Consider the following 23,068-nt stretch of genomic DNA (forward strand, 5'->3'; position numbering starts at 1 on the left):
GATGTTGCCATGAAAAGAAGGCCCAGGATTGCTCTATCTTGGGAGAGAAAAATGAATTCTTTAGATTACCCCAATCCATATTTAAATTGCATGTTTGGGTCTACCACAAATGATTTGCAGTTGAGCCTAGAACCTGTTTTATAGCTTAAATTACTAGCCTGTTTTCTGTTCTGTATTTGAATCTTGGCATTTTTTCTGTGAAACTTGATTGAAAATGTTAATGCTGTTCAAAGATATGCAATCAGTAGGTCTGCGTACCATCTTGCTGCTTTTCCTTTTGGTACGCAGCAGGCACATATGACATGACTCATTAATGCTGTATTGATAGTGTATTCTTAAGGTGACATAAATAAGAAATGTTATTCTCAGAAAAAAGTAATAATTTCAGTTATGTTAAAAGTTGTAGCATTAGGTTTTGCTAGTGCAGAGACACTTTCAGTAATTTTATCGTATCCTTTTAGTATAGTTATAAACTCATGTCATCTTGTCCAATAATTAGTACACAGATGTCTTGTCCTGAAAAATGTTAGAAGATGCAGATATTTGCAGGTTCGAATGTCATTGCAAATTAATAAACTGCAACATCTGTATTACATTTGTGTTGTCAGATTTTTTGATTTAATTTCTAAAAAGATGAGTGTCTTTTTTTTTTGCTGCATAATGTGATGGAAAGCATTATTTAAATTTTTCTTGTACCTGCTCCTTTGCCCTTAAACATAGGAGCACAATTTGTGGTTGCTTACATATAAATCTTCTTTATATTCCTTGAAAATTTCATGAGTGTCCTACCATTTCTAGAACTGACTCCTTTTTGTATTCTTTGAGCAAAAAATAGCTAAAGCAGCCGTCGTCTGTAAGACAGCTTTCTTGAAAATGGTCAGTAGCAGAGATGATAAATATCTCCATTGAAAATTATTTGGAGGGACAGCAGTATTTTGAAAGGGTCTACTTCAGAAGACTGAAAATCTTTGTTAGGGGGTGTGGTGGAGGACGGCAAGCCCCCCCCCCTTCATTAAAAATGTGTTCAGTATTTTGAATTTTCAGTTTTTTAGGATTTAGTCTTTCAGTTTGTCTTCTGAAGTAGACCTCTTTGAAATCATGGATCTCTGTAGGATTTGAAAACTTTTTTTTTAATCCTAATCAGCAAAGACTGAGCATCACAAAAACTTTGCTTATTTCAGTACTTGAGTTGGAATTTGGGATAGCTTTACATTCAGTGACATACAATCACTCTTCATGCTGACCTTCAAACGTCAGGCCAATATGTTTTATAGTTTTAGTTGACAGAGTTTGTCTCCAAGTGTTTGAATCATTCTACATTTTTACGAGATGTTTACTGCACATCTTTTTGAGCTTTGTTACATCTGTAGTTTAGTAAGCTTTGCAGAAGGTAATGTGTATAAGGGTAGAAATTAAGGTGAAGATTGTCATTTGTGCTTTATGGTGATGTGACTTAAGGATGGGTAATTCTAAGGTACAGGAGATATAAAAAGTGTACACCCCTGTTAAAATAACATGTTTTGTGATATAAAAAATGAGGCTACAATACATCATTTCAAAACTTTTCCCACCTTTAGTGTGACCTGTAACCTGTACAATTCAATTGAAAAACAAAATAATCTGTTGGGGGGAAAATAAAAAAAATAAAAAACTTGCAATAAGCTGGTTGTGTAAATGTGCACACCCTTAAACTAATACTTTGTTGAAGCACCTTTTGATTTAATTACAGCATTCAGTCTTCTTGGGTACACATCTGCTATCAATTAAAGTGACTGATTAACCCCAAATAAAGTTCAGCTGTCCTAGTAGGATTTTACTGACATTTACTCAGTTGCCTGCTACAGCAAAAGCTGTGGTTCACAGAGAGCTTACAAAGTATCAGAGGGGATCTCATTGTTGAAAGGTGTCAGTCAGGAGAAAGGTACAAAAACATTTCCACAGCATTGGATATACCATGGTACACAGCGAGGACAGTTATCAAAAAGTGGAGAAAATATTGGACAACAATGATACAAAGAACTGGACGTCCGTTCAAAATTGAAAAGACAAGAAGAAAACTGGTCAGGAAGGCTGCCAAGAGACCTACAGCAACACTGAATGAACTGCAGGAATTTCTGGCGAGTACTGACAGCATGTGAGAACAATCTCCCTTATTCTTCATATGTCTGGACTATGGGGTAGGGTTGCAAGAAGGAAGCCTTTTCTTGCCCAGAAAAACATCCAAGCCCAGCTACAATTTGAAAACCAATACAGGTCTCCCAAACGCATGTAGGAAAATGTTATGGTCTGATGAGACCAAGGTTGAACTTTTTGGCCACAATTCTACAAGGTACATTTGGCACAAAACAGCATTTCACATCACCAAAAGAACACCATCCCCACGGTGTAGCATGATGGTGGCAGTATCATGCTTTGAGGTTGCTTTTCTTCAGCTGGAACAGGGGTTTTAGTCGAGGTGGAGATAATTATGAACAGTTCCAAATACCAGTCACTTTTGGCCCAAAAACCTTCAGACGTCTGCTAGAAATCTGAAGATGAAGAGAACTTTCACCTTTCAACACAATAACCCCAAGCATACATCCGAATCAAGAAAGGAATGGCTTTGCCAGAAGAAAATTAAGGTTTTGGAATGACCCAGCCAGAGCCCAGACCTAAATCCAATAGAAAATCTGCAGGGTGACCTGAAGAGGGCTGTGCACAAGTTTGACAGATTTGGAGCGCTTTTGCAAGGAAGAATAGGCTAATACTGCCAAGTGCAGATATGCCATGCTGATAGACTCCTCCCCAAGAAGACTGAATGCTGTAATTAAATCAAAAGGTGCTTCAACAAAGTATTAGTTTAAGGGTGTGCGCACTTGTGCAACCAGCTTATTGTACTTTTTATTTTTTATATTTTTTCCCCTAACAGATTTGTTTTTCAGGTGAATTGTACAGGTTATAAGTCACATTAAAGTGGGAAAAGTTTTGAAATGATTTATTGTGGTCTCACTTTTTTATATCATAAAGACCTGGCATTTTAACAGGAGTGTGTACACTTTTTATATCCACTAAGTGCTATTTGTTGCTACCGAGGTGGTCACTTGTCAATGTTAAAATCAAGCCAGTCAAACCACGTACATTTTAATAAATGCACATGGTGCGGTTGGTGAAAGGCTTTAGAAGTAAGCCAGGTTGACAGAGCCATTCAGGATGTTTGCCATCTAGGCCTCTTTTTGCAAGACAGTACTTGATTATCATTGGTAGCACTCAAAAATATCCAAAAATTGCAAATATCCTGTTTTTGGGGATGATGGCGTTGACTTTCCTGTGAAAATTGCAGAAAACTGTTGTACTGTCTGAAGCACCCAGTTATACAGAAACAAAACATTTAGAATTATTTAATGGTGAATATTTGCTGTGGTAATAAAATTAAAATAAATATTGCATTTCTTGAGGGTTTGGTTTGTAGTACAGAATCTGTTAAGCAAGAAGTGGCCTAGTTTGGGCATCTTTTTATCAAACACACAGCAGAGGTGTTTTACCTAAATTTATGCAGTATGTCGTTGATGGTCTTCATCATACATACCATCTCTGCAGCATCCATCCTTTTTTCTTTGGTAAGGTGTTTGTAATTTTGCCATGTGAGCCTGACTGATGATGTTTATGTGGCAGTAGTTATGTGGACTGATGGCTTTTCAGTTGAAGACTGTGGGTTTGGTTTTTATTTTATAATACTTTATGCAATTATTTTTCGTTTCAGATGACCACATAGCTATTGGTGCTGACTGTGACGAACTGGGAGCTCAGATCGAGGAAGATATCCTTCATTTTACAAATCCGTATTCCTGAGGGTTAACTTTTTATTGATATCAGAAGTAACACTATGCATAATTTCTGGTAAAATCTAGTCTTTCGTATTATAAACCTTTGCTGCACATGAGTGGTTGTGCCCGTCAGCCTGCGTACTCTTGTGAGCTCATTAAGAGATGCATAAGTCATTGCTACTTTTCTCAGAATGCCTTTAGGTTGTGCAGCAGAACAAAAGATTTATGGGTGAGTTGATAAAAATCTGCTATGCTGAAATGGTGTGATGAAATAAAACAATAGATGTGGATGGAAGTCTGACCTGTCTGGAAGTGCAACCTTTCAGATGCATCAGTTGTGGGGGGGGTTCGTCCACCCCTCCCCCATGTAAAAGGTTTCTGCCATGCATTTGGCAAAATAGATGTGGCTTTTTTTTTTTTTTTTGCCAGACTATCACAGGAAGACCATTTGATTGATGGTTGAAATTGTAATTAGCATAGAACTTTTGGCAGTCTTAAGCCTTTTGTTTTTACTAGGACTAGGGTGGATCTATTTAGTTAGCTTTTAGGTTATATCTTCTGGAGAAATGTGATGATTTAATCTTACTAGTTTTGTATTCAGTGTGTTATGACTTCTGAGAATGAAGAATAACTAAGTGTTATAGCATGATTTTCTTACTAAGCAAGCCTGACTTTGAAAGGAAGCAAGTTCATAGGACAGTACACTGTTTTAAAAACTCCTGTGGTATTGGCTACACCTTACTTTCTACTTAATTGTTTAATTAATCATGGCCTGTGGTGCTGAGGGACATAGCCTTGACTGTGCCCCAGATGAGCAGAGTTCAACTAGACTGTTGGATTCAATCCCGAAAGATCCAGATTTGATAACAGTACAAGTGAATTGCTAATGTAGGTTCACCTATTTAGGGATTGAAGAACATGAGGCTTCTTGGGGATTGAAGAGGAAGCTTACTGTCAAGTATTATGGCCACAGATTAGTTAGCTTGGTAAGCAATGAGGCAGGTTCTGATATCAGCTACCAAGGGCGAGAGGTTAAGGCTATAAATGGGAATTCTGACAGATGCCTAAATGACTGCCTTTGTGATCATCTAATGTCCCGGAGAATGAACGGAAATAACTTTCAACCTGTAAGGAACAAATGATAGCAAGGAGAGGCTGATAATTCTCATATGGTGAGAATGTCCTCCCTCCCTCCCTCCAAAAATAAAAAATGGTGGTCACTGCCTTAAGAAAGGCATTTCTAATCCAGTATTAAGCTGTTCATCAGTGTACTGCATACACTGAGCTTTTTTCCATGGTTTAGAGTCATATTGCATTGAATAGTAAGCAGTCTGCATGCGCTTGTCTTCTCTCCTCACAAATAGTTTTTCTCATTTTGTATGTGTAACAGAAGCCATGCTTCCCTTGTCCAGTCCATGTTCCTGAGCTATGATAACAGATGTCCTTTTGCCTGGATTAAAGGACTTGCAGTCTCCAGTTTCATAGAGCTTGTATTGGTGGTGTCACCTAATCTGTCAGTGTTTGAAAGTGTCTTTTATATTTGGTGTCAAAAACATGAGCGGCCATATACTGGAATGGTTGCCCCTAATCCAGGTACTGCATCATAACTGGCCAGAACATTTGCTCCTGTTTGCTGTCAGTTATGTGCTAAAATTTGACATATTCATCATAAGTAACATTGCAGTGTAAATCGCATTGTGGGAAGTAAACCACAGACAGCCGTCCAAGTAAACAACCCAATCCCCAGAGCGTTTAAAAACACCTCCATGGACTATAGTCCAGGTGACCTCCGAAGCTATTGTTGGCTATTTGTGGATTTTGTTCATTCTTTTTTTTTTCTGCTTTCGTGGAATATCTGAATTGTTAATTTACTCATTAGATTTGTGACTTTAACATCTTACCAAGTCTGCTTATTCTGCTGGGAGACGCTTGCCAGCAAGCATACTTTTGCACTATAGATGTCACTGAAGGGCTTTCACCTTTAGTGTTTGTCTTGCCTTGAACATTCATGTAAGGCTTCTTCCCAAAGAGTGTAAACTGTTAAATGGCCTTTGTAGAGCATAAAAAGCTTCATTAGAACATGCTGCAGAAGCCACCGAATCCAAGGGAGTCGTCTTTAACAGAAATTCGAAGTGTCTAGAAGTTGGACTAAAACCTCTTAACAGCACAGGCTACCTTGGGCAGAGCATAAGGACTTTGCAACCAGTTCTGCAAAAGCCCAAAAGGTGGAGGTGCAAGGTTCAGTCCTCTGCTCTAGCATCTCCTTTGGTTGTATTGCTTGATAGCATTTGTCGCACCAGGTCTCTCTCAAAAAATAGTGCCTCTTCATAGATTCATAGGTTCATACTAGGCTATCTGCCCTAGGGCATTTATAAGCCTAGCCAGAGTGTGTTTGGCTTTTGCCACCCCTTGGAATGAGTATACTGTGCCCATTTTAAGGTTTAGTTTACTGTACCTCTGTCTAGCAGTGACACAGAAGTGACCCCCGGGGTAAACCTACGATCTCCCATCCACTCGTCAAGATTTCTCTTGAAGAGAGTTAGTGAGGGGCTCTGCCTAACATGGACTGGGATTTTATTCCAGAGTGAAGGGAGCCCTGGGTTATGAATCTGTCCCTCCAGCATGTCCTATTTATTTCTGTGCTGAGGTTCAAATCTCTCGCTCGCGTAGCTCTGGTGGATTTGGATTTTCTGAGGTGGAGCATGTCCATTAATTCCGGGTTGGACATGGCCTTGTACGTCAGGCATAGATCGCCTCTGAGTAGGCGGTATGCTACTGAGTAGAGCTGGAGTTTCTTTAGCCGGGCAGCTTATGGCATATGTTTGAGTCCCTTGATCCTCTTGGTGAGGTACTTTTGGGGTCTTTCCAGTTGCTGCAGGTGTCTGGTAAGGTACATCCCAAATGGGGCGTTGTACTCAATTATGGGCCTGATGAGGGAAGAGTAAAGGGGCACAATGACCTCTCCCGATCTAGATGTGAATCCCTTCATGTTAAGGTGGGCAATATAGAAGGTCTTTCTAACCACTTTGGCAATGTGAGTGTCAAACGAGAGGTTACTGTCAACTTGGGTCCCTAATTACTTCCATACTTAATGGATTACCACCTATGTGGTAATTTGTGGGCACTTTGTTTTTCCCAAAGGGTATGACTATACACTTTTTGGCGTTTAGTTTAAGGCCATGGCTGTGGCACCAGTTTTCCATTTCTATGAGACCCTTTTGAAGGATGCTTGTGTCCGCTGGAGAATCAATTATGGCGCCCAGTTTGCAGTCATCTGCAAACTTGGTCAGCCACAATCCTCCCATGTTAGCCTGTACCTCAGAAAAATAAATACCGAACAAGAGAGATCCCAGGGCCGAGCTCTGTGGGATGCCACTTGTGACTGGTTTAGAGTCTGACATGGCTCCAGCAGTTCTGACCTTGTGGGTTCTGTCCTTGAGCCAGTTTACAACCCATCTTATGACATAGGGGTTTATATTTAAGCTGGATAGCTTGTCTATGATGCCCGAGTGGGGTATTGTGTCGAAGGCTTTTGCAAGGTCAAGGTAGGCTGTGTGAACTACCTTACCCTCATCAATGGCCTTGGTGACTGTTTCAAAGAAGTCGACCAGGTTCAATAGGCAGGATCTGCCCTTAAAGCCGAATTGGGTAGGATCCAGTGTCTGTAGGTCCCCAATGTCTTTGTTTGAGTTCCATAATGATCCTCTCCATAGCTTTGCAGACCAGGCTCGTCAAGCTTATGGGGCGGTAGTTTCCAGGGTCTGTAGAAGCACCTCCTTTGTGGAGTGGGACCACTGTTGCGCCATTCTTTGGGTACATATCCTGTTGTAAGGCTAAGATTAAACAGCTGCCTTATGTGTGGGTTTAGCTCTTCTTGGAGTTCATGTAGCACGCAACCCGGGACACCATCTGGTCCCATTGATGCTGTGTTTTTAGCTTTGGAGAGGGCGGGTCTCACCTGGGCATCTGAGATGTCAGGGAGGCAACACTCTGCTGGGATAGATTTGTCCTTTTGGGGGGAGGGGGGGAATTTGCACTGAACCTGTCTGCTAGTATGTTGGCAATGTCTGTGGGTTCAGTGTATTTTTTGTCATTTTGGACTAACTCAGCATATCTGGGAGTTTCCACTCAGGTTTCTAACATAACTAAAGAAAGCCTTGTGATTATCTTTAGTGTCTTGTGCAATTTTTCTCTCAAAGTTGGCCTTGGATGATTTAATGAGTGTTCGTAGTTTTTTTGCTAGTACTGATCAGAGATGCCTTCTCTTTTAGGGATTTTGCTCTGTCATGTAGTAGCTTCCTCCTTCTGTTGTATAGCTTATTAATGGCTGGGCTCCACCAGACAGGACGCCTGCCTTTGGGGGAATGGGTCTTGGTTTTATTTGGGATTGCATGATCCATGCATTCCTGTAGGTGTCCATAGAATGTGTTTATAAAGGATTCAGCAGAGTGGGCTGCCATTTCCTATGTGAGTGTAGACAGGTTAGCATTCTACTTGTGCTTTGATAAGTCGTGTGCTCATATTATGATTGTTTTGCGCAGGAGCACATGGACCCAAAGTTACAAATAACATTTTCTCTTTTTGCAAAAGAAACCTTAGCAGCTTGAGTTACTCAAGTTCAATCTGGTGGACTTTACACTTGGGGCTCCATCTCACTATTGCTTGCGTTTCTCTCTGCTTTCCTTTTCTTGAGTATTTGGGAGTATGGCAGTGGATACATGTTCCTTCTCCACTGCCTGACCAACCATTTAGTATTTTGATCACTGTACTTTTGAAGAGTGCCTTACTCTGAACTTTCATGCGTTGAAAACAGATGAAAGTTGGCTTAGCCTACTTTGCCTGAATCCACTTGCCTCTCTGTTAATTCTAGTGATAGTTATCATTTGGCTCTCCCTATGACTCTAAATTTGATGATGGTGTTCTTGTGTGGGGAAAGCAGTTTAACATTAAATGCATAACTTGGACTTTTCATATTTGAAGACCTTAAGATTGTCACCATTCCTGTGGTTCTACACATGTTTGAGGGCAACTTTGAGATTGCATCAGTAGACCCCGACAGTCAGCCACTGGCACTTAAGAATGTTTCTTTGAATGTGGAGAAATTTAAATATTTGTACAAAAATTTGGTTGTGGTGTATGCCATGAATTCTTTAGATACAGTTAGTGTCTGCTGATAAAAGTCTCTATCATTTGTAATTGTCTCAGATGGATTTGACAAGAAAAGCTAGTATTTCCACCATTTCTAGGAGTAGAAATGAATTCCCAAACTAACTTCAGTATCAAGGAGATGTCATGAAGCAGTTGGAGGATATGTGAGAAGCTCTGGGATTGCGGGCTTTAAGCCATGCCTTTCAGGCTGTCATAAGAGTAAGAAGCCTGCTGTGAAGTATCACTAAGACCAGATTAATGCCTGTGTTGAGTCTGCTGTCTCAGGCTGAGTTATCAGATTTCATGCATGGCTGAGGATTCAGCCCTTTCCTGTGGTCATCAAAAGGCTGCTACTAAATGTGTTGTTGGTCAAGAAATTACTTTTTGGATCTGTATTCGAGGAAGTATTCATAAAACTGAGTGTAGAGTAAGACTGTAAGGAACATAAAATGGCGCCATCAGTCTTCATTTCTGAGCATAGAAGAACACTCCTATGCTGAACAGATGGGTAGAAAACATTCACAAGGAGGTAGTGGAAAGGGGGCAGATGCTGAGAACAGCTATAGAAGGGGCTGTTTCATCAGAACAAGAAAAAGGTTCTGCTTCGAGTAGGCGGCTTTTGGTCCCCAGTAGATAGCTCTCATTTCTCCTGTGTTCAAGGTTAAACAGGTTTCTCATAGTAACAAAACTAAAGATGTTTTCTCTTCCTGTTTTGCATCTGGAAACACTTGGTCACACTGGACATGAATTTGTACCTGTGTATTCCCATTCAGGCACAGAAAATTACTGATGTTATGTTGTCCTTATCTCGCCTTCATTCATTGCTGGATGTTTTCGGAACGGCGAATCCGTTCTGACTCTGCTTACACTAAAGCTTGAGAGCTTCCACCAGCTCGAGGCTATACCTTATCCCATCATGCCTTGTGAAGATTACCCAGATCTTGTTTGCCGCTAAACGAGATTGGGTACTTCCTCTCGGCTCAGGCTAACTGGAAATATTTCTTTTACTTCTCTTACCTTGTCAAAGCTGTTGCAGATTGAATGTAGTTTGTTTTATAAAGTTCTTAGTGTTAGAAGTGTGCTATGGATAGTTTTAGCTCGTTTTATGGTATTTTTTGTATTTGGCTGTCGTCTGCCCGCTAGGTCTTTTGTTTGCTTTTTTTCCTCCTATCCCGGCCCAAGCTCATTTAATTTAGAGATTTTTTGGGGGGTTGTTGCCTTATTTAGTGTCTGTAGTGTGTTATATTCCCTTTTTCCTTGCCCACTCGGTTGCCAGTTCAAGTTGGAGGACTCCTGCCAGGCCCATTTAACTTAGAGGGCCTTTTTTTTTTTTTTTGCTTCCTTCTGTGAGGAGTTGGTTATTTAAGTTAGAGACTTCTCCTCGTATTATCCTTTCCATAAATATTCAAAAAAACATTTTTTTGTTATTGTGGCTGTTGCTGTAGTTAGTGTTTTCCAAATATTTTTTGACTTGTAGTTTGCTAAGTTTAGGTTTAATTATGTCCAAAGATATCAAAGAATCAAAACCTTTGGGTTTTAAAAAATGTGACCAATGCAGCCAGAAGATGTTGACAGATGGACACACCAGCTGTGTATATTGTTTAGGTGCTGTCCACCTACAATAATCTTGTTCATTTTGCCATGCTTTTAGCTCGAGTGCTTATGGAGAGAAAGAACAAGTTGATTGTCAGGGGCTTGTTGAAGGTACCCTTGGAAGGGACTCTGAGTACTTCAAAATCCTCCCACCACTCTCCATTGTCTAGATCGGAAAAAAATCTTCTAAAAGGTCTTCGTCCATGGCTCCATCATCGGAACAGACTAAGAAACCAGCAAAAGTCATCGGACCTGAAGGCTATCTGGCCCAAAATAACTATATCTTTGGCCCCTCTGGTAATTTTGGAGCTGACAGTTTCCCTTCGGCACCTGCTCACAATTCTGGAACTGGTCTCCTCGGTGCTACACACTCCAGTCCTGCAATTAGTGAGATCCTCGACCCTGTCCTCTTGTTACTCCAGAAGCCTTTCGGCCGACGATGTGGAGCCGGTGGTTGAGGCTTTTATGGATGCCGGCACTGGCCAAGATTCTGTCGACCCCAACCCAGAAGGATTCCGGTCCGACAACCATCACACCCCCTTCGATTCCTCCTCCGACCCATGTTGCGGCTTCGGAGCTGGAGTGCATGGATCCGATTGTAGTGGAAACATCTGGGTTGAGGCCTGCACCAGGATCTTCAGTCCCAACTACTGCTCCGACCTCCTTGGTTCCATTGTCTGAGGGGTCTAGGGGCTGACGCTCCCCCATCGGGTCCTGGGAGGAGAGTCTGACAATTGTCTGATCCGAATCTACCTCTCAGGGCTTCGGCGCAGGTGAGCTCGGCGCCTACATCGGCCTCTTGAGTCCACCGCCTTGGTTCAGGGAGAGTCTCCTGGTTCCTCTGGAGCGGGGCCGTGGTGCTTTCGAGGTCATAAGGAGAGTGCTGTTGCCCCAGATGGCTCCACTCTTGGATCATAACACTCTTCCCCCAAAAGCACCAGAGTCTGTCTCTTTACCATCTTTCCCAAGTGTTAAGTCCCAGGATGCCCCACTGGGCGAAATCATCTCTTCCAAAACCTCTCCTGATTACCCCTCTGAAGAGGTCCCTCGGAAGAGGTTATGTAAGAGGAAACATCTGGACTCCCCTGAAGAGTCCATTTCAGACACGGGCCGCAGTCATTCAGAAGGGTCCCCACGGTCACTCTGAGGGTGTCACCTTTGCAGACATCCTAGAGATCTTTAAACAGAGAGGTGGCTGGAAGTTCGTCAGCCCTTGTGTGGATGAGTCTGTGTACCTGGCGGCTTTCTGGTATCGCCCCTCCACCTCTTGGGTGACTCCGCCTTTTGACCTGCACCTGAATGTAGTCAGTCTACAGACGTGGGGCTCTCCAGAGTCTGGGGAACTTGTTCTGAGGAGGCCAGATAAATTTATTACAGTGCCCTCTGATAAAGAGGTCCTCACAAAAGGTGTCCCAGTAGATGCTATGTTGCTGGCGACAGGCACCAAAAAGGAATTGTCTGAGACTTTATCTGTCCATCCACCGAATGAAGAATCTCATACGATGGACAGATATGGAAAGCGTACATTTTTGTCAGCTTCCTTTACCCTTGGGTCTCTGAACTATCTGACCCATTTTACTAGGCATCAGAGGGATCTCCTGAAAGAGCTAGGTGATACCCTCCAAGGTTCTACAGCTGCGAGGGTTTCAGACAAGGTGACCTCTCAGCTTTTCACCTTAAATTCTGTGGTAAAGTCCTCCATGCGACTTATTTCTTATGTGGCCGATGGAGTGAGTAGGGCAGCGGGTACAGGAATCTCCTTAAGGAAGCATTTGTGGATACGCTTTAGGAGTTTGCAGAGCCCTTTAAGTCTTCCTTTATCAACGCCTCTTTTGATGGCTCAACCTTGTTTGGGCCAAAAGTGAGAGAGACTAACCAGGTGAGAACAAGAGGCAAAGACTCTTCCTGCTGTTGGGAGTCCGTTTTTCCCTTTCTACCAGGCCTTACCCTAAAGGCCAGAAAGGGGAAAAATGTGGTTCCACAAGTCAGAGAGCCTTTCTGGATGCATGTGGTGATTCTTCCCCCAAGAGCAGAGGGGGAAATAGCAATGGAAGACACTGACCTTGTGGCGGGGGGGGGTGGGTCGGGTCTGCAGAACCAGGGCAACAGGGATACTTCCTTGGTAGGGCCTTTCAACGCTCCTGAAAAAGGTTGCTGGAAAAACGAGTCATCCAAAATGTCCCTGCAGACCAAATTGGATCCGGAACTTATTCAGGGTTGCTTTTAGTTCCAAAAAAGGCAGGGGACTGGAGGCCCATTCTGGATCTCAGCAGACTAAACAAGTCCGTAAAAAAATCAAAGTTCCAGATGGTGACACTGCAGTCAATACTCCCCTTTCTGGGGAAGGAAAATTGGATGTGCTCTTTAGATCTTCAGGATGCATACTACCCTATAAAGATGGACAGGTGATCCAGGAGTCGGTTACGCTTTCGCCTGGGAGCCAGTCATTACCAATTCCGAGCTTTGCCCTTTGGTCTCACTACAGCCCCCAGAGTGTTCACCAAATGAATGGTGGTAGTCTAGGCTCACTTGAGGTGTCTAGGACTCCGGGTGCTTCCTTACTTGAATGATTGGCTCCTAACCGCCACCACCGAGCATCTACCAACCAGAGCAAGAGAAACCACCATCCACCTTTGTTGTCAACTAGGCATCACAGTAAACTTTGAAAAGTCTGCCTTGTTGCCATCACAACATATTATATTCATAGGAGCAGACTTGAACATGAGATATGGTAGCCAAACTTCCTCCCGACAGGGTACACACCCTGCGTCAACAAGTAAAGAACCTTTTGACAAAGAAGAAAGTACAAGCCAAAGGTTATTCTGACAATTTTGGGTACCATGGCGGCAGCAATAACCTTGGTACCCCTTGCTCATCTGCACACGAGAACTCTCCAGTGGCTACCTTTCACCCAGTGGTCCATGCAGGAGTTACCCATGTCCCGCAAGGTTATTATAACAGAATTCTACAAGAGGGATCTGCGCTGGTGGCTTCATTCCACACAGATGGATGTGGGCAAGACCGTTCATTCCCCCAGAACCAGTAGCTACAGTGACCACGGATGCTTCCCAGAAAGGGTAGGGGGGGCATTATCTGGGGAAGACTGTTGCAGTTTGGCAGGAATATGAGAACCACTTGCATATCAATGTCCTAGAGATGAGAGCTGTGCTTTTTGACGTTACAAGCATTCCACAACTCCCTTCACTAGGAAAGACTGCAATCCAGACAGACAAGGAGGAACCAGGTCTTACCCCCTATGTTGAGAGGCTGAGTATGGCAGTGGGCAGTCTCTTCCCAATGCTTTCTAATAGCAATGCATATCCTGGGGAAATCCAACGTGATAGCAGACAAAGTCAGCAGAGCTATTCTAATGCCTCATGAGTGGTCCCAGAAACAAGAGATTGCGGAGCAGAATTTTTGCAAATGGGGCCAGACTTGGTGCGACCTTTTTGCCACGTCCATGAATGCCAACTGCAGCAGCTACTTTGCCCTGACCCACCCCCTCTGAAGGAGTCACCACGGGATGTACTCGTACATAATTGGCCCCCTGGGTCTTCTGTATGCTTTTCCAAGCTCCTACAGAAAGCAAACACGTTGAGCAGATTAATGCTCATCGCCCCATACTGGCCTCGTCAGATTTGGTTCCCCATCTACAATAGGAGCCCTGAGTTCTGGACCCAGTTCCAGCCCTCCTGACTTATCCATCAGGGACGCTCCATCTTTCGGTCCAAGCCCTCAAATTGACAGCTTGGCTGCTCCACTTCCACTCCTAGCCAGGCTTCCGAATATTTTTCTTGCTGTGGAAAATATTCTGATCTCATTTCATAAGGGGACAACTAGAAAGCTTTATGCTAGCAAATGGAAAAGTTTTTCCTGTTGGGCTCTTAACAGTCACATTGATCTTTCACAGCCCCTGTCACATCTCTTTGACTCCCTGGCAAAACTTTTCAGTGAAGGTGCAGCAGCGGCTACCATACGACTTCAGTTGGCTGCTATATCAAAACTACCATATTGGAGAAATGGGATTCAAAATCATGTCCCATAGACTTTGCAATGCCTTTTTGAGAGGTACCTTCTTGCTAAGGCCTACAGTAAAAGAATCACCAGCTCCTTGGGACCTCAATTTGTTATTGTCCTTCCTCCCTTTGAACCTGCATCATCTTTAATGTGGAAAACAATCTTCTTAGTAGCCATCACGTCTGCCAGGAGGATATCAGAACTCTTAAGCATTATCGATGTGTTCCCTGTATTTGATTTTCCACAAAGAGAGTATGTCCCTGAGAACTAATCTGTCCTTTCTTTCCTAAGGTATGTTCTGAGACTAGTTTAAATCAATCCATTGACTTACCAGTGTGTTTTTTCCAAGCTATGGCAACAAAGCAGAATGCAGTTGACATGAACTGGATGTATTACGTTTCTACCTGCACAGGACAAAGGAATTCAGAAAATCAGACCAACTATTTGTATCCTTCTCAGATATGAAAAACAGTGCCCCAATATCTAAAATCAGGCTTTCAAAATGGCTTTGATTGCATAACCTTCTCATACACCTCAAAATAGAGAACTACCAGGAAAGATAAAAGGTCATTCTATAAGGGCTATTGTAACCTCTTCAGCCTTTCAGAGTAGACTACCCATAAATTCAGTTTTTGTGCTGCAGCGACATGGGTGAAGCCTCATACCTTTATTTTTCATTACAAAGTGATTTAGCTTCCAGGAACAGGGCTTCCTTTGGATCCACTGTTCTGAAGAGTATTTTCCCTTCAGCCACCCAAGAAAGAAGGCGCTAGGGGCATTGTCTCATCCAGCAGTGAATGAAGGCGAGATAAGGACAACATAACATTAATAAGTTATAAACTCACCATAACATTCTATGTTTGTTGTCCATCTCGCCTTCATTCATGCGTCCCACCCTGCTTCCCCCAGCCTTCGCTCCTGGAAGATCGTGAAGTCAAATTCATGATCATGTTTCACTGTTGCAGTCATTTCACTCGGGTTACCCGCAGTCGGCCTGAATTCCAAAGACCTGGTCCAGCGTCGGTTGCTGTCTCCTCTTCCCTGATGTCAGTGCGCCAGGGGTATATAAGATGCAGCTGATGCCATTTTCTTCAGTCTTTCTTGCCGCGCGGTGCCCGAAGCAAAAGCAGTTCGCAAGTGCCGGTCGGCCGACTCCTGAGATTTTCAAATTTGAATTTCAGATCCGAAGTCTTCAATAAAGCCAAGTACCCTGTTGGGGAAACTTTTTCTTGCTCCAGACCTATGTCAGAACAATTGTATTTCTTGTGAGAAGCAAATACCTCATAAGGATTTTCATTCTTACTATATTCCTTGCCTAGGCCCTGACCACAATGTTGCTAGTTGTCTGTTTTGTGCTAGATTCAACCAACGCACTATTAAGCGTCGGTTCGATTTTGCATTACATTATTTTGGCCGAAGGTTTAACTATGTAATGCCGTCGGAACAACTGCCGACCGGAGTTCATAAAAAGCACAAAGAAAAGGACAGGCATCCAAGGTCCAAAACCGACGAAGCCTCTTCTAGGCCAGTTCGCCAGTTATCAGTGAGGCGCTTTTGCAGCCCCTGACACCCACTACCTCAGAGCCACAGGCCGCCTCCGACTCCCACGTGGAGACAACTAGGCCTCTGGAAACTCAAGGTATTGGGCCTATGGAAACTATTCCCTCAGATGGGTCCAGAGTCGCTGAGCAAGCATCGGCTTCTGAGGGTGTTTTCAGACCTACATAGCTTACTATCAAGACCACTTCAACAGCCAAGGCAAAGTCTAAAACACATTTAAAGACAAAGAAACAAGTACAGCATTCTCCTGGACAGTCTTCCATGCCTAAAAAACAGATGCTTAAAATGGCCGAGGACCTAATTACTTTGATCAGGGGTTCCTGTCCCCCTCCTGATAAAAGGCCTAGGCAAGACACTGACTGACTCCTCTGACCAGGTTTCTATTTCTTCTGATTCCTCTTCAGAACAGGGATATTCTCTTCCTCCCTATGAGGATTCTGATGCTGAAGAATCTATCCCTTCAGCCTCTCCTCCTGAGGACTACTCTTTTGGGGAAACCTTGCATACCATGAGGGAACATTTCCACTGGGAGAGCCAGGATTATTCAGAATCCAAGAAAAGGCTCAGAGATTTTCTTTTATTGCCTCAGCACAGACCTCTTGTTATCCCCCCGGTGCTAGATATTGTTGATGTATTTTCTGAATCCAGTTCTTCTCCTGATTCTTTACCCCCTGCTCCAGTTAAGCCAGATAGGTACTACAGGGTTCCAGATTCACATACATTTCTGTATAAAAACCCTGCTGCTGATCCAGAAACAATTTCTCAGGGTCCCAAAGGGGTCAAGGCTTCCACTGCAAAAAACCTTGTTCCTTCTGATAGAGATTCTAGAGCACTGGACAGATGGGGAAAAAAGTTTACACCTCTGCTACTTTAGCTGTAAGGGCTTTAAACTGCCAGATTCACGTGCTTAAATATCAACAATACCTAATGTCTCTGCTAAAACAGAAAATGTTGACAAGCTCTGAATGTTCTGAAAATAAGGAAATGCAGGATTTATTGCATGCAGCTGAACAAGTGGGAAAGCATACTTTGCAATGTGGTTTTGATTCATTAGAGGCTTCTTGCAGAGCCGCAGTTACAGGTTGTCATTCGAAGGCATGCTTAGTTAAAAGAACAGAGTTTACCTGATCATGTTAAAGCAAAATTATTGGATGTGCCATTACAGCATAATGCTTTGTTTGGTGTTAAGGCAGAGGAGGTGTTAAAGAAAATGGAGGATAAAGCAAAATCAATGCAGACAGTAAAGGATTTGTTACAGGTTCAGCCACCCAGATTTAGCAGGAACTGGCCTTCTAAAAATTGGTCCTTTCCAGTGTCAGACAGGCCACAAAGAGGCAGATACAAACGCCGAAGAGGCAGATTTCAGCCCCAAGGCTCATACAGACCTAAACAATGGGGTGCTTCAGCCTCCAAAGGCGGAGAAGACTAATCACAACCATATAGGAAACAGTCTCAATGACTTCCCACTACCAATGCCAAGCACTTACCTTTTGGCAGCACCCTTAGGGGGAAAACTAGCACTTTTCTCACAAAATTGGCACATGATCACCCAGGACAAATGGGTACTGAATATTATCTCTCAGGGCTACAGGTTCCACTTTCACACCCTCCCAAGGGCAAAAGGTATGCCAGACCTGCCACACAATCAATGGGCAGAGGCACAAAAACAAATTTTTGCTCTCATGGACATGAGGGCAATTCAAAAAGTACCACAGCAAGAGCAGGGGCAAGGATTTTACTCCAGACTTTTCTTGGTACCCAGAAAGGACAAAGCCTGGAGACCAATACTGGACCTGTCTACTCTAAATACTTTCCTGGACGTTCCAAAATTCAAAATGTTGACACTGCAGCAACTTCTACCCATGCTGGGCAAGGCGGCTTGGCTTGTTACTTTGCACCTCAGAGGCATACCTGCATGTCCCAATCAGACATTCTTGCAGAAGATACCTCAGATTCATAGCTGGCTCATTGCATTACCAATTCTCTGCACTGCCCTTTGGCTTGTCTACTGCGCCCAGGGTCTTCACAAAATGCCTGGCACCAGTGATTGCATTTTGCAGACAAAAAGGAATTCAAATATATCCCTACTTGGACGACTGCCTTATTCAAGCAGAGAGCAAGGACTTTCTACTAAAGCATCTGGCGTTTGTAAAAAGATTACTAATTTCCCTAGGGTACACAGTACATGCGTGAATGGGCGTGCCTTCATTGAAGGTTGTGCGTCAGGGCTGGTAACTCTGCACGTAAAAATCCACTACCAAGCATTAGTGGACCGGAGTTCTGCTGTGGCGACCCCTAACCGGGATAAGCTGAAAGACGCACACGCACACGCACACACACACACACTAAACGAAAAGAAATCAAAACTAGTGCCCTCTCAGGAGATAATATTCCTGGGTGCAAGCTTAAATACAACTGCCCAGATGGCTTATCTAACACCAGACAAACAAAGGCAACTGACTCATTACTCCCAAATGATGGCAACAAAGACCCAGCTACCTGCAAAAAAAATTCTGCAGGCTTTGGGCTTCATAGCATCCTGCATTCTGCTAATTCCATTTGCAAGACTTGCATATGAGGAAGCTACAATGGTATGTAAAAAGTATTTGGACTCACCATTGACACAGCCTGGAGACAATCACTCTCATTCCCTGCCTGCAACAAGAGTTTCGATGGTGGGCTCTGGCCTGTCACCACAACAAGGGACAGCCTTTCACTTTATCCACAGCCAGGCAGACACTAACAACAGATGCATCGGATTATGCCTGGGGGGGGGCGCACACGGCGGGAAAATATATTCGGGGCACGTGGCTCACAGACCAAATGCATCTTCATGTCAATCAAAAAGAGATGGTAGCTGTACAGAATGCCCTGACATCCTTCAAGGATCTACTTCATTCAGGACAACTTTTACTAAAGACTGACAATACTACAGTCATGTGGTACATAAACAAGCAAGGGGACACACATTCCTACCCCCTCTGCAGGCAAGCCATGACTTTGTGGAACACAGCATTGACCTATCAAGTACATCTACAGGCACAATTCCTGCCAGGAAAGAAAAATACTTTGGCAGATGAACGAAGCAGAAACCTCATGGACCCTCATGAGTGGAATCTAGATCCACAAGTCTTCAGCATGATAACAAGGAAATGGGGATGCCCAGGCATAGATCTATTTGCCTCCCCTCACAACATCCCGCTACAGAGATTCTGCACAACAACTTATCACACTCAAGCATGGAAGGTGGATGTTCTATCATTCAGCTGGAAAGCCCCGACAGTTTTATGCCTTTCCTCCACTGCCTCTCCTCCCCAAGGTACTCCTAAAGGTCAGACGATAGAAGCCAAAAATTATTCTGATTGCCCCAGACTGGCCACGCCAGCACAGGTACCCAATCCTAAAGAACTTGTCTCAAGGCCCAGCCTGGACTTTACTTCAAATTCCTCATCTTCTGACCCAACAAAACTATCTGATCCTGCACAGCCAACTCAGAACCTTAAATCTAGCTGCATGGCGAATAATATAACCACTCAGAATACACCTCTCTCTAAAGCAGTTATGGATGTCATTTTGGAGGCCAGGAGGCCCAGCAGCAGAAAATCTTATGCAGAAAAATGGAAGAGATTCTGTGCTAGGAACCAGGCACAAGGACTTGAACTGCATGTTCCAAATATTCGTCAGATTTTACAATACCTAACTGAGATGTTGAACAAAGGCCTATCCTTCTCATCTATTAAGATCCATGCCTCTGCCATTTCAGCTCATTACAATACGGAACCACCTATTTTTTCACATCCACTGCTAAGACAGTACCTCAGAGGGGCCAAAAACACAAGACCCCCAAGGAGAGCACCGATACCTACATGGGACCTCAATTTTGTCTTGGAAAAGCTCACACTGCCTCCGTTTGAGCCAGCCAATACAGCTGAGATAAAATTCTTATCATGGAAAACTGCTCTGCTCCTAGCAATAACTTCAGCAAGAAGAGTCTCAGCGCAACAGGCATTAATGGCAGTGGAGCCTTTTATCATTTTTCATCCGGACAGGGTTTCTCTAAGGACAAACCCAACATTTATGCCAAAGGTAGTATCCAGTGTGGCTCTTAACCAAACCATACATTTGCCTACTTTTTATCCAAATCCCCAGAATAAAGGGGGGAGAGACTTCTGCATTCTTTGGACATACACAGACAGCTGCGCTTCTACCTGGACAAAACTAAAGCTTTCAGAAAGACTTGAGCAACTTTTTGTGGCATATGCTGCAGGATCACAAGGAAAGGCTATTTCAAAGCAGACTATTTCAAAATGGATAGGAAACTGCATTCGTTTCTGCTATGCACAGCATGGCAAATCAGTACCCAAGAATATTAGGCCACATTCTACCAGGGCAGCAGCCACATCAGCAGCCTTTCTCAGAGGAGTACCAACGAAGGTAATTTTGGAGGCTGCAACTTGGAGTTCAGTGCACACCTTTACCAAGCACTACCACTTACCTCTTTACTCTAAATCCAGAGCAGGCTTTGCCACTGCAGTTCTGCAGGGCCTCAGCCACTCCTAATCCTATTTAGACCCAGCCGCCCAACCTCTGCTTTGGGATTCAACCCAAGTGTAATGACTGCAACAGTGAAACACGAACATAGTACAGTTGTGTAGCTACCATAAATGTAGATGTTCAAGTGTATTCACTGTTGCAGTTCAGGTTACCCACCCACCATCCCCCTTTTCTTTGCTGGGACTTGTCTGTACTTCTCTATTCTATACAACCTATATGGTGTATTAGCTTGTAGATGAAGGTAATGTTTATTTTAGTGCATGCTTTTTATAAGCAATAGTTTTAGCCTACCTTTTTGGGGGCACCTGACATCTGGGGCAAGAAAAACTGAAGAAAATGGCATTGGCTGCATCTTGTATACCCCTGGCGCACTGACGTCAGGGAAGAGGCGACAGCAACCGATGCCAGACCAGGACTTTGGAATTCAGGCCGACTGCGGCTAGCCTGCCAGCAGGATAACCCCGAGTGTAATGACTGCAACAGTGAATACACTCTAACATCTACATTTATGGTAGGTACACAACTGTGCTTTCTCCGACTCTCTTCCTTAGCTTCTTTAGTAGACATGGTTTTATGTAGGTACTACTAGTTTAGGATTTGCAAACAAGATCTGGGTAATCTTCCCAGGGCATGAATGGATAGGGTATAGCCTCAAGCTGGTGGAAGCTCTCGAGCTTTAGTATAGGCAGAGTCTGAACCAATTCTCTGTTCCGAACCCATCCAGCAATGAATGAAGGCAAGATGGACAACAAACATGGTACGTTATGGTGAGTACATAACTTCTTATTTCCTGACAGGGCTAGAACATTTTCATTTCACCTTGCCTTTGGATTCCCCATAGCTCCCATGATGTTAATAAAATGCTTTGCTAATATCTTTTCCCAGCAGCCTGTGCAGTGTGTCCACAGATCCCCTTATCTAGAAAACTGCCTACTTTAGTTGAAGTCCTAAAAAAAGGTCATCACAGTCTTTAACTATACTGTCCTGTGCTTCAGCAGATGAATATTCTAGAAACTTCAGAAGTTCAGCAAAATTAACCACGTTCTTCCTAAGGACCACCTTGGAGATACAGAAGTGCAGGTTATTTTTTCTATAGAAGTAGACCCCCATATTGCCTTCTGTGATGGTAAGGACCATTGAGGCCACTAAGTTACATGTTCTTTACAACTTTTATGGTCCATCTGGTGATGTATTTAAAGAAACTTTAGTATCTCAAAAAAAATGTGTGGTAATACACCGCTACATAGCCTGGACAGGGTAATTCCCTTTACCGCTCCCCACGCCACATGGCATTCCAGAAGGCCTGATAGCTTTTATAGGTTCTTTAGTCCCAAAGGACCTAAAACATTTGGAAGATTGAGTAATAATTCCATTACCAATCTCTCAAGGGCCCAGTGGTGAATCCATTTGTCATGTCTTTGGAATCTTTCAAGGGATCATCTGGGAATGCATCCAGGAACCAATGCCAAATAGGGAGAATAGTCTTTTAGATCAGTTTGACAAGAAGACGTATAGCTCAACCACCCTGGCCATGAGAGCTCTGAACTGCCAGATGTTCTTAGTGTTTCACTGTTGGTCATCACATTTGGGTTATCTGCCTGCAGGTAGCCCTCACCCAGCCTGAATACCAGAGTCTTGGATTCCTGCGTCAGATGCTGTCTCTTCTTCCATGACGTCAGGTCGTCAGAGGTATAAAACATGCAGCCGATGCAATTACATCAGTCTTTCTTGCTGTGCGGTGCCTGAATCAGAAGCAGTTCGCAAGTGCAAGTCAGCCGACTCCTGAAATTTTCCTTTTCGAGTTTCAAAAGTCTTCAAAAAAGATAAGTACCCCACTGGGGATCGTTTTTCTTGCTCCAACTGATGTCAGTAAAAGTTAACAATTGTCTTAACCTGTGGAAAGCAAATAACTCCTAAAGATTTTCATTCGTACTGCATTCCTTGCTTAGGCCCAGACCACAACGTCCCTTGCTGTCGGTTTTGTGCCGTATTCAACCCCCGGACTATTCGTCGTCTTTCTTTTTGCAGTAAATTTATTTTGGGGCTCTGTTTACCTATCCATAAATGGCTTCAGTAAGCCATCCAATTACCGACATTCCGAAAAAACGTAAAGATGAAGACAGAGGCAGACCGCATAGGTCCAAAGCTGCCGACGACACTTCCGTTAAGCTAGTCACCAGTTTGCTGGTACTCAGTGAGGTGCATTTGCAGCCCCTAATACCCACTACTTCGGATTTGCAGGCCTCTACTGAGACCCATTCGGAGTCCGGTATGCTGCGAGACGCTTCTTTGACTATGGAACCTGCGGATGTCTCTACATTGGATGGGTCCTGAGCTGCTGTGCAGGCACCAGCTTCTGAGGGTGTATTCAGGCCTACTGACTTGCATTTCAA

At 43.5% G+C, this 23,068-nt stretch overlaps 1 protein-coding gene across 1 annotated transcript in view; it reads left to right on the plus strand.

Annotated features, from left to right (window-relative positions):
• TCEA1 (transcription elongation factor A1) overlaps nt 1–23,068 on the plus strand; it is a gene marked incomplete in the record, with an annotated part of 560,757 nt that overhangs the window by 145,582 nt on the left and 392,107 nt on the right. The window contains 1 exon segment of the mRNA XM_044065512.1: nt 3,740–3,796. Within this exon segment, the coding sequence (XP_043921447.1) occupies nt 3,740–3,796 (57 nt within the window).

This window comes from Protopterus annectens, chromosome 3.part0 (genome assembly GCF_019279795.1).
Source record: "Protopterus annectens isolate FY-2018-M chromosome 3.part0, PAN1.0, whole genome shotgun sequence".
In the NCBI taxonomy this organism is placed as follows: domain Eukaryota; kingdom Metazoa; phylum Chordata; order Ceratodontiformes; family Protopteridae; genus Protopterus; species Protopterus annectens.